The following is an 11,364-nucleotide window of genomic DNA, read 5'->3' as shown; positions in this document are numbered from 1 at the left end:
CTCGTTTTCAAACTGTATGGTTTGACTAAAATGAACAATGACAGCAATATAGTCCACGATGAGCAGCGCTAAAATCAACCTGCGTAGTTGTCCCTCCATTGTGACATTAGAAAGTGTCACATTTATCTTGCGTGTACTCTTCTTCAATGTTTGGTTTACTTCCTGCATTTTTCCCGCATTAAAATCCTGACCAATCAAGAGCAGCTTTCTCACACAAGTCATTTGATCTGGACCACTTGTAAATGCTGCCGTGAGAACACAAACCAACTCTAGGCAATTATGCAACTTTGTAACAAAGTTAGTCCCTGATTCGGATCGAAGCAAGACAACTCTAGGTCTGAAAGCACCGAAAAAGTATAGAAGTGGGTCGAGAGAGAGTGACCGCCCTCCAAAGTCTGATCAAACTGTAAAATGAAGCAGCGCTGATCAACTATGAACCAAGATTCTGTTGTTAGAAACATATTTTGGTGTACTGTTTAACGGTAATACGAGAACACTCGTTAGCAGCCGGCTGCCATATTGTTTCTTGTGTCAAAACGGACAAGCTTGCATTATGCCACCCACTAGTGTTAGTTAATCTTGTGCGGTGCAGTGCATTTTGGTTGTTGTAGAATTTCTACCACTTGAGCAAAAGCAAAAGCCACAGTCCTTTTCCCCTGTTTTCTCTGGTCATGTATTTACGTCTTTCTGCTGCATAAATCCAGTTTTATGACAAGGCCATCTTTCTTTAAGCCCTGTCAGTTATGTGTTGCTGTTGAAGAGGACAGAGAGATGATTTGTGCTGCAAACTCATATTCAGATCCACCTCAGCATTCCTGTCATTCTTGCCTCTATAGGTGATCTGCTTCAGAGTGCATCAGATTAGTAGGGTCCTCTGAGACTGGACCCTTGTGACCTCTTTCCATCTTAATTTTCATTTAAAAAGATGGTCAGCTTATTATGCTTTTTGGCTCGGGAGATTTGTGGACCTGTTGACAGGACTTGTATTTGCTCTTGCTTGCACAGCGTGAGTAGCAAGTCCGCACCTGGCTGACCTCAGCCAATAGGTCCTGCCTTTCCTCTCACCCAGCACTGGACACCTACGGGCCTTTTCGCCTCACTCTTCACCTCACCCACACATTCTGACCCCGTCTTAATGGCAGGATTTATCTCACATTCCTCTGGGCTGACAACTCAGCGGCCAGGTGAGCCTCCAAGGTCAAACCCCAGCGAGAGCCCTGCTGTCAGTGAAACGTGCAGCGCTATCTGTTCGGGGATCTTAACAGACACCTCAGCACGGGTCCAAAAGAGCACACGCAAACACTTTATAGACTGATCGCACTAGATTATTTAATAGATTTGTTATAATTTTCTAGATACATATGCAGCATGAATCTGTTTTACAACACCATTCATGTCATTGACACAATACAACTTCAGAAGGGAAGATCCGCCGCTCATCTGGGGTAATGGAAACACAGTGAGCTCAGTGTGGTAAGAATGAGGTCACCTCTAATGTAAAGAGACCTGCGGCATACTGAGACTGTCTGGGTTTTCTGGCACGACCCTCACTGGTGCCTTAGATTACAGCTCTTTCAGGCCCTGTGAAACATCTAAGTGAGCAGTCTGAATTCTGTTTTCTGGTGTTATACTGGGGCAAGGTCTGAACAGCGTAGCAGTCGGTAAGCTGCAGACCCACTCTCATATGGATACTTCATCTACTTTGACAAGTTTTATTGAGACGTTTTTATGAAAACTGTGGAATTTCAATGCACATTCTAGCTGGCAAGAGCGGACCACAGCCGCAAGTTTACATCCCAAAAGAGAGTGAATTCATCACTCAAGAGTGCAAAATTCCTCGTGTCTAAATCTCACGTGTGGTGTCGTCGTTTTGAAGGTGTAAGGAAATGCCTGTGTAATGTGTAATCAGATCTGTATGGATGAGCTGTGTAAGTGGGTTATACTTCATGTTGAGTTTTCCTGCTGTTGACTCCCAAGGATACTCCCTTTCTCCAAGGCTTCTCCAGACTCAACTAATGGATTCCAGTTGCTTGACACAGCATGGCTCGGCTCCTTTTGCTTTTTTAGGGAGAAGACCTCAATCACAGTAGATATGAAGTCCAAAAATCACTCAGAAAGAAGTTCTGAGGCTATTTAACTGTTTGCTTGCCCAAAAAGACACCAAACGACCAGGGTAGTTTTTTTTCTTAAGTGTTTATTGTTCACTTGACATTACAAAATACCAGGTAGGAGTATAAACAGCACTTTGGGTAGAAACTATAGTACAAAGTTTATAGAAAAGCTTCACTAATAATTAAAAAAAGACACATACAAAAACCAAAATAACAAAGACATCCTCATGTCAGTGTGCAAATAAGTTTATACAGACAGAAACGCTTCCATATGAGGCTACGCTTCTAGATAAATTATTTAAATAGCATATATCTACACAAATGAAATAACCTCAACATAGAACAAACATAATAATTTATCCAAAAAAAAATGCACAGGAAATACATATAGCAAAACATAGTCAAGACAACATTTCTTTAATCCTTTACGTTCCTGTTTGGGCTTCTAGAAAAATATCTTATATACAGCATATAAATGATACTAAAGTCTTGCTAAATAAAAAAAAGAAGCCAACCAATTTATACTCTGTTGCTAAGACAAGTGATTCTTGTGTATTGCTGGCCTCAATACAAAAAGAATTAATGAGGTAATATTTGTACATGAAGGGTTTCCTTTGATTTTCCCTTGTCAGAAATGTACACACAAGCTCAGGCACACCCGTCATGCACACTGTGCAGAAGCAGAATATTTAAGAGATGCTGTAAGTGATGCCTATCTTTGACTTTTTTCACTGGTTTGGTCAAATGTAATGCCGTATCTTGCCATTAGTGGGTATTGATTTCAGTTCATCGGAGTAGATTGCTGTCAACATTTTAATATGTGATGAGCGAGAGTTAAAGCCTGTATGGTAAAAAAGTAAACACAAACAGCCATACTTAGAATGGTTAACTCATGACAGGAAATAGACTGGCCCTCGCTGTTTACGTCCCTTGACACTTTCAGTACAGATTAGAGATATTAACAAAGTCTTTGCTAATGATTACTGTTCCAAAGCAGTGTTCAGTGCACCTGCTTCGGGGCCCTGTGCTGTCCTGAATTTTGTGCTGTCCTCGTTTCTTCTAGTGCTCTTTCCTGAGAAGACGAATGTTCTGGGCCAGCCCTAAGCGTTGGCTAAATATGAGACCTCGTACAGACAGGTCTGCGTGAGAGTAGGGTGAGGGGTGGTTAAAAGGAATTATTTTTGTCTTAAGAATTGACGTGGTTGTCTTCATAACTATACTTGTTGGGTGGCACGTATGCACAAACACACAAACAACATTCACTCTCTTTGATAGTAACAGTCAGTCCATACTGTCCATGGTCCCTCAACAGTTCCTTCAAGGGGTACATTGACCCTGGCCTAAGAAAGTTCTCCTACTGCTTTCTTCATACTGAAACAAGCATCTTTGAGTCCACAGCAGATGTATATTAATGCTCAAAAATAATAATAATTATAAAATAAAAACATGGAACACTCTTCCCTTTGGTCCCTCCTCCACAGAGGAATCCTGCCAACAGTTCAGGTGTGCAAAGCAATAAAAACGTGGCCCCCCACTTCAATGCAGGTCAGAGCAACTAAGTGAGAGGGGCCAATTTCTTCTGAGCAGAGCTGCGCTCACAATTTGAGTTTGGTGCAGTGGTGCAGAATCATCATTGAACTTTCATTTGGCTTAAAGTCCTGAGGTCAGTTTACCTCATGTTAGCTCACTTGCTCGTCATTCCTCCGATGTGCAGTTCTCAAAAGAAAAAAAAATTAAGAGATATCGATCCAGGTCTCGTATTATATATTCATATGGACAGACATCCTTCTGGAAGGCTCTGTGGTCAAATTATGTATCTGAAAGAAATTTAAGAAAGAAAGCATGTTACAAATAAAGTCTAAGGTGGTGAAACCATTCTGTTTTGGAAATATCAAACCATTGCTCATGTGCTTACCTCTGCATTCGTATTTAAGGTCTGAGAAGTAAACCATCTCCTGAGAGAAGACGTACAAGCCTAGTCGCCCGCCAGCGTATGTCTTGTCATAGATGTTTCCAGAATCGGCCATGATTCTCTTGCCTTCATACATGACCACTCTAAAAAATCAAATGTAATCACATGAGCTCTTGCCATTTTGATACAAATTATGCAGATTTGTCATTAAGTGCTTTGGAAGTTTTGAACTCACCTAATAAGTCCACTCTTGGGTCTGTGGGTCAGATGCCATCTGTAGGCGGTGAAGTCCTTCCAGCCGATGTTCTTGGGGTCGTGCCACAGAGTGCGCACCTATAAACAATGAATTATGATGGTTAAAGTGAAAAAAGCTACAAACATAGCGCTGAATGACATCTCTAAGTCAACAAAACTCACCTGTCCAGGGGTGTCTCCGGTGTGCCACAGGGCGTTCCTCAGATGCTCACCAGGACCGGTGGTGGAGTTAACCACTTTGATTGACAGACCAGAGTAGCCCTGAGCTCTTGTGGGTGTGTGAGACCAGTAGGTCTGTGTGATCTGTTTCCACATCACTGTGTAGAAACGTGAGCTGGACTGGTAGCCGAACACGAATCCGGCATAGTCATCGTCTCTGTCCGTGTTGATGAAGAAAGTTCCACTGAAATCCACTGCGCTGAACTCATCAAAACCTGAATTAAGATAAGAGATGGTTTAGAGACAGTTTGCTACCACTTTGTGTCCATGCAGCAAGATGCCTGTCTGATTGTTACTTACCAACAGCAATGCCAGGGTCGCAGTTGACGGTCTGCACCAACTCCTTGCCCTGATGCCGGACCACCCAGTTGGGGTCAATCTGGGAGGTGCCCTTGGGGTCCAGAGGAACCATTTGGAATCTGCGGAAGTCTGTTTCACTGATGGCAAAGTTCTCCGGGCACACGTCGTAGATGTCCAGAACATTGTCTTGGTCAAAATCATCTTTGCACACATCACCACGGCCATCACCTGAAAGGAAAACATAGACATGGAGATCACAAAGATGGACAAGGAGCTCCAAAACTAAACCTGACAGAAATCAATAAACTGACAAATCACCACTGTTTCAAAGACCACATATGACACAACCTTGAGAGAAAGACTCACCATCAGAGTCCAGCTGATCAGGGTTGAATGCCAGCCTACAATTATCTTTGTCATCAGGAATGCCGTCGTTGTCATCGTCATGGTCGCAGGCGTCACCCTTGCCATCCTTGTCATGGTCTGCCTGGTTGGCGTTGGGTATGTAGGGGCAGTTGTCCAAGTTGTTCTGGTGACCGTCCTCGTCAATGTCCTGGTTGTTGTCGCACTTGTCTCCTACGCGATCTGAGTCAGAGTCGATCTGTAGGAGAACCGAATTCCTTTATGGTGAGAATTCCCACTCGCTCTATAAGACTCTTGTCCTCACTTCAAATAACTCCCTTCACTATTTCTCGCCAGCCTCAATATGAGAGGTGCTACTGATTTAAATGTAGCCCCTTGTTTTCAGGTATGCAAGCAATGTCCCTTCAGACAAGTGTCCAGTGTCCCTGCACCTCAGCAAAATTACACATTCATATTTGTTCCAAAGGTGGATGAAAAGAGAGAGAGTGAGGCACTCATTTTTTCCTCAAAGCTGTCACATTCCTCTTTTTTATTAGAGCAGGTGCAATTTGTGTTCCACAGGAGACGTCTTCATAGCTACATGACAGATAAGGCTATGTTAAAAAGGTGTGATCTGATGTTACCTGATCAGGGTTGTGCTCCAGTGGGCAGTTGTCACAATGGTCTCCCACCCCGTCTCTGTCGGTATCTCTCTGGTCCACATTGTAAACATATGGGCAGTTGTCGTTCTCGTTCAAAATGCCTGTTGAGTCCAAACATGCTTATCTTAGTCTTCAGGACTGTCCGAATGCTTTTCAAGGGTGCGGAAATGCATTAAAGATAACTTGGATGTAATCTGAATAAACCACTTACCATCGCCATCAATGTCAACAGCACAGGCATCACCCTCTCCATTGTTGTCAGTGTCAGTTTGGTCAGTGTTAGCCTCGAATATACAGTTGTCACAGCTGTCGCCAACATCATCTCTGTCGGCGTCATACTGGGCAGGGTTGTACACTCTTGGACAGTTGTCCTAAATTTCAAGAGAAATATCAAAAGCGCCATTAAATTACTAAAATGGGTCATTACTCTCAGTAAGGGTATTTATAGGAATAAAACTCTGCTTTTCATGGCTCGTTTTTTCTCCAGTGTTCACTGGAATGTGATATTCCACTGCAAGCGAGATGGTAATTTTTACCGCAGCATTTTTCTTGCCCAACTTTCCAAATCCACACTAAGAATTATGGGCAACAAGCCACCTCGTCCTCTATTCTGGCTTTATCCTATGCTACTTGTTTTCCACTCTCTGGTGAAAGCACACACACATGGAGACTTTACATTCCTACTGCCCGAAGGAAGGATGGCTGCTGCTGATTGCTATGTCTGGTCTCTGAGGAAAGCACTCCTTTGGGCTAAAATAAACGGCTGTGATGACTCACCCTATCATCGGGGATCCCATCGTTGTCATCATCATGGTCACATTCATCACCCAGGCCATCTTTGTCGTGATCTTCCTGGCCAGAGTTGGGAAGGCTGGGGCAGTTATCCTGTAAAGCAACAAAGGGGTGGTTAAAGAGGCAATCATCACAATAATAGGCTGCAGATGGGTAATAATGGCCTTTTGGATTTCTGTCAATGTGGGGTCTGGCTACCTTCTTGCAGTGGTAGGTGGCGTTCTCCACACAAATGAGGTCAGTGTTGGGCCATCCATCCAGGTCACTGTCCTCTCCACAGATTCGGCCATTGCCGGCATACCCTGGCTTACACTCGCAGCGGAACATGGACTCGGAGAAGACGCCCAAGTAGATGCAGTTTGCATTTTTATGACAGTCGTGGCTACCATCTTGGCAAGGGTTGCGAGGTTTGCAAACCTAAAGAAAATTATAGACAGTTGATAAAAATGCAAGCAGCTAGCCTACTAGCCACACGCACAGTGGGTCAGAAAAAACTCAAACCTGTTTTCTAGCAGTTGCCATTTCCACTCCTCTTCCAAAGGGCTGAGAACCGGAGAAACGTGCAGGGCAGGGCAGGCAGTTGTAGCCAGGTTCTGTGTTCTCACAGCGATGGACTCCGTTATGTGTGTGGCAAGCATCTGGAACCTCCTTGCACTCATCAATGTCTTTGCAGGTGATGCCGTTCCCAGTGTACCCAAGTGGACACCTGCCGCACCTGAAAGAGCCATCGGGGAAGCTCGTGCACTTGGCGCCAGGGAAGCATGGGTTGGAGAGACAACCATCTGTAGAGAAAAAGAATTGGCACTTAAAAGGGTAATCTGTTGTGAATAATGACTTGTTTTATCCATATATGTTAAGTCCCAAATGCTTACCAATGGGGCAGTCCTGTTTGTTGCACACTTGAGACATAGTACCGTCACCAACACAGTCCTTTCCTCCATATCTGGGGACGGGGTCAGAGCAGCGACGTTTGCGGGTCTGGACTCCTCCACCACAGGTAACAGTACAGGTGTCCCATGGTGACCAAGGTCCCCAACCTCCATTGACTTAAAAGTATCATAAAAACAACATTTAGTATGTTCCCTTGAACTCATACACTCTAACATACTGTCTATACTTTGCTGATAAGATTCAACTCACTAGGACAGGGTGACTTTTGGCAGATTTCGGTTTGACGTCCTTCTCCCTGGCAGTCCCTGCCACCCATCTGGGGTGTGGGGGAGTTGCAGAGGCGTATCCGGGTGATGACCCCCTCACCACAAGTCACAGAGCATGAAGACCAGGGAGACCAGTGGCTCCAACCGCCATCCTGTTTGACTGTGAGCAACGCATACACAATTAATTCGTCATGCTCTCAATCTGAGAATATTTCTGATCACAATGGCTGTCTCAAAAATGCTGAGTGACTTACAGCGTTTGTCACATTCCTGGGGGTAGCAGTCACGGGTCTGGACAGAGGTGCCCTCACAGTTGCTGTTGATGCGGTCACAGGAGCGTCCGCGCTGCTGGATGCCCCGACCACAAGTCACCGAACAATGGGTCCAGTCAGACCAGGCAGACCAACCGTCCTCTGCATAGTCGCTTGCTGTAGGGGGGGAAGAGGGATCGTTATCTTGGGGGGACAACATCAAGAAGGAAGTAAAGAAAATTTACAAGCAGATTTAAAGAGGATCTTACGTGGTCCACAGCGAGGGCAGCACTCTCCATCGGGCACGGTGGCGTTAGTACATGGGATCAGAGGGCAGGAGATTTTGCGACACACTGTAGCAGAGTTCTGGATGGAGGAACAGTCGAATTAGTACAAGAATAATGAGTGAGCTGACTGGTTGACTGGCTACAGAAAAAAAGAGGCTTTGCTGGTGCTGTTCCAAGCTTAATTGCTACATTTCACAATGGAGTGATCTCTATCAGGGACATAACACTCCTGCTGTGTTGATTAAAAGCATAATCCTCACCAACACTCTCCCACTAACACCTAACTAATTACATAACCTTTACTAGATGTTGCTGGTGGGGGAAAAGGCCCCATGCTGCTTTGTTGCTAGTTGAGAAGAAGTGTTGATGGCTTTCAGATAGAGATGATGTGGTTAGACAGAGAGGTGCTGACATAAACACTATTATCACTTCATTACAGCGGGGATACAGGAAACACGGCAACGTCTTTCCTGAGCCGATTCCTGACTTGCTTTAAGGCTGCATTCCAGCAGGTGTGACGACACTTACCTGGCAGGTGCACTCAGTGCAGCCATCCACGGTCCATTCATCTTTATCATTGTGCACAATGCCGTTGTGGATGCAGATCCCGCTGTGGATGTTCATTTGATTCATCAGCAGTGTGTTGTCCTCAGACTGGGGGAAAAAAGAGAGAAAAAGAAAAAGAGAGCTGCTCAGGATGGAGGATGGAAAACTTTCACTTTGCCAAAGTTCCAATACAAATGAATCACTGACCGACACCATGATTAAGACATTGCTTGACTCTAGTGAAGCAGTGCAAACGCAACAGACAGCCAAACATATTTGTGTATTCACATGGGTCTCATTAAGGATTTGGCAGGGGACTGCCATTACAGTGACAAGTGGCTATGCACTGGGAATGACTGGAAGCGGAGGGGAAGACGGAGACAAGAGGAAAAGAGGGAGTGAATAATGACAAGGAGCAGACCCTGATGGCCCTTGGAGCTTACCACTTTGCGGAGATTATTCGTCAGCTGTTTAACAACCACACCGAGTCCCTTGAGCTCCTTAAACATACCGGCGATGTCCTCACAAGAGAAGCCGCACACAGACTGCAGATCTGCATAAAGGAGAGAAGAGTCCAATAAGTTACTTCACCTCTTTGAAATCACAGTTGACCAGAGACACAAAGTTGTCTCATTAGGGAGGGGAGGTCTCACCTTTGGATTTGTGGCCGGTGTAATCAGTCCTAATAGCAGGGCTGGAGCCGTTAATTGGGTTGTCCAGGGTCATGACATCCATTGAGGTAGCTGCAGTGGGGCAAAGAGGAGAGAAGACAAATGAATATCTGCTCACTGGAGCACAAAGTAGTATTCCATATTTTGCACTTGAATGTGATCCACACAGTTAAGGAAAACCAATCTATTTCTCAGACTTACCTCCTCTCTGGCATCCCTTATTTCTCAGTATGGCATCAAGAGTGGTCCCGAAGACAAAGCGCACATTCTGAAGCACTCCCTGAAGGACAATAAATTCCAGTTAAGAGACACTTACATCTGTTAAACCTTTATTTTCTTACACCAGTTGCTCTGTCAGCACAAAATATCTGTGAGCTTACCATGAATCTGTCCCTCACAGCTCCCTTTCCAATCCTGAGCTTGGCGATGTCAGCCACCTCCTGGGACAGCACTTTCTGGATTGGCAACTCCATGTCTGACATATTGATCTCCTCACAGCCGACGAAAAGCTGCACCCGTTCATCCTGAATAAACAGCGTGATGTTCTTCCAGTGCCCGGTGGCCAAACCGGCATCCTCTATGGACACGACCTGCTGCTGGCTCTCGGTGGAGTAGACCACATCCAGAGTGTTGGCATTCCCGTTGGAGATGATTTCAAAAACGGGTCCGGATCCGTCGTTCTTCTCGATGGTCAGGAGGCTGCCCCTGGTTTTCTTGAACTGCTTCAGGTTGACCAGGAGGAGGAAGCCTCTCTCAGCCTGGATGGAGTCGAGGAGGTCCCTGAGGGCGCTGTCAGGGACTTGGGGGATCAGGTCTGCGTTCAGGACCTTGTATGCAGGGCTGTAGGGATCTGCACCTTTGACCAAATTCACACCGTGGTGTCTCTTGTTTACACGGGCCAGCTCGAATAAGTCAAACACACTGTTATCATCTCGACTCTCTGTGGTCAAAGAAAAGAAAAAAGACTTGAGTTTTTTTCCCTCATAATGACAGTGTGCGTGTAAATGCAGAAAAACAAAGAAACCCGAGAAGTAAAAAGCTATATTTACTGTGACAATACAACAAAAACATTATAAAAATATAACTTTCTTATGGAATATTATCAAAATATCACAGTAAGAGAGTATCACAGCTACAGTCAAAGTCCCTGTAAGGATGATAACTTAAAATATGGAACTAGTAGTAAAGATTTTACAGGTAAAAAAGACTATTAACAATTTTTTTCCATCCTCACCTGCCAATCTTGCTCCTTCACAGCTCCAAAGCATCAACAGCAAAAAGATGCCGCACAGCATCATGTTGAAATCTGAAGTGATCCCTATAATGCAACCAGGAATAACACATACACTGTTACAGGACACATCCAGGCTACATTCAGTCAAAAATAAATACAGATAATGATAAGAATAGTGTACAAACCTTTAAAATGAAAAATCCCTCTGAAATAAGTTAAGAAAAAACTCCTTGCTTGTCCGATTATGTATCCCGTGTCTCTTCCTTTAGCTCTTGTAGCAGCTCATGCGCTTTGGGTAGATGATGGTCGCAAAGTCTCTCTGAGCTCCTGTCCGGGATTTATTCCGGTGCTTAGATTTATTCTACTGACTTATCCTGCCGATACCAGTGCTATTTAAACAGTTAGAGGACATTCCTGAGGTCCCGCCTGGACCAATGGGATGGCTGCAGGAGAGAGGGACGGACTAGTTTCCTTACCTCACAGCCAGTCAGAGGAACATCCGAGACGCACACACAGAGGGGAAAAAATGCATTCCTGAGCTGAATTTCCATCACCGGACAAATATTTCATACACGCTCCGCAGCCAAGACTTGGTCGTTTCCGGTCTAATAAAAGTTTAATTATT

General features: G+C 44.7%; 1 protein-coding gene across 1 annotated transcript; it reads right to left on the bottom strand.

Moving 5' to 3' along the window:
• Positions 1–2,341: 2,341 nt before the first annotated feature.
• On the bottom strand, positions 2,342–11,105 carry thbs1a (thrombospondin 1a). Its single transcript, XM_033642940.2, has 22 exons — positions 10,925–11,105; positions 10,740–10,823; positions 9,886–10,445; positions 9,707–9,785; positions 9,488–9,577; positions 9,278–9,387; positions 8,817–8,942; positions 8,271–8,367; positions 8,005–8,178; positions 7,734–7,910; positions 7,466–7,639; positions 7,095–7,375; positions 6,792–7,010; positions 6,579–6,686; positions 6,013–6,172; positions 5,784–5,902; positions 5,164–5,398; positions 4,798–5,025; positions 4,441–4,712; positions 4,259–4,356; positions 4,027–4,166; positions 2,342–3,928 (listed from the first exon to the last, which is right to left on the bottom strand). The coding sequence occupies exons 2-22, from the start codon at positions 10,801–10,803 to the stop codon at positions 3,921–3,923; spliced, it is 3,519 nt and encodes a 1,172-aa protein (XP_033498831.1). The 5' UTR covers positions 10,804–10,823; positions 10,925–11,105; the 3' UTR covers positions 2,342–3,920.
• Between the last annotated feature and the right edge of the window lie 259 nt (positions 11,106–11,364).

Source organism: Epinephelus lanceolatus, chromosome 15, assembly GCF_041903045.1.
Source record: "Epinephelus lanceolatus isolate andai-2023 chromosome 15, ASM4190304v1, whole genome shotgun sequence".
NCBI classification, from domain to species: domain Eukaryota; kingdom Metazoa; phylum Chordata; class Actinopteri; order Perciformes; family Serranidae; genus Epinephelus; species Epinephelus lanceolatus.
The sequence above is the reverse complement of the archived record's forward strand: the minus strand, read 5'-3'. Positions and strand labels throughout refer to the sequence as shown.

Coding starts and splice junctions, on each gene's coding strand:
- thbs1a (XM_033642940.2), bottom strand. CDS start 10,803: ATGATGCTGTGCGGCATCTTTTTGCTGTTGATGCTTTGGAGCTGTGAA. Junction 9,578..9,706: donor TAAGGGATGCCAGAGAGGAG/GTAAGTCTGAGA, acceptor GCCCCACTGCAG/CTACCTCAATGGATGTCATG. Junction 5,026..5,163: donor TGATCAGCTGGACTCTGATG/GTGAGTCTTTCT, acceptor TTTTCCTTTCAG/GTGATGGCCGTGGTGATGTG.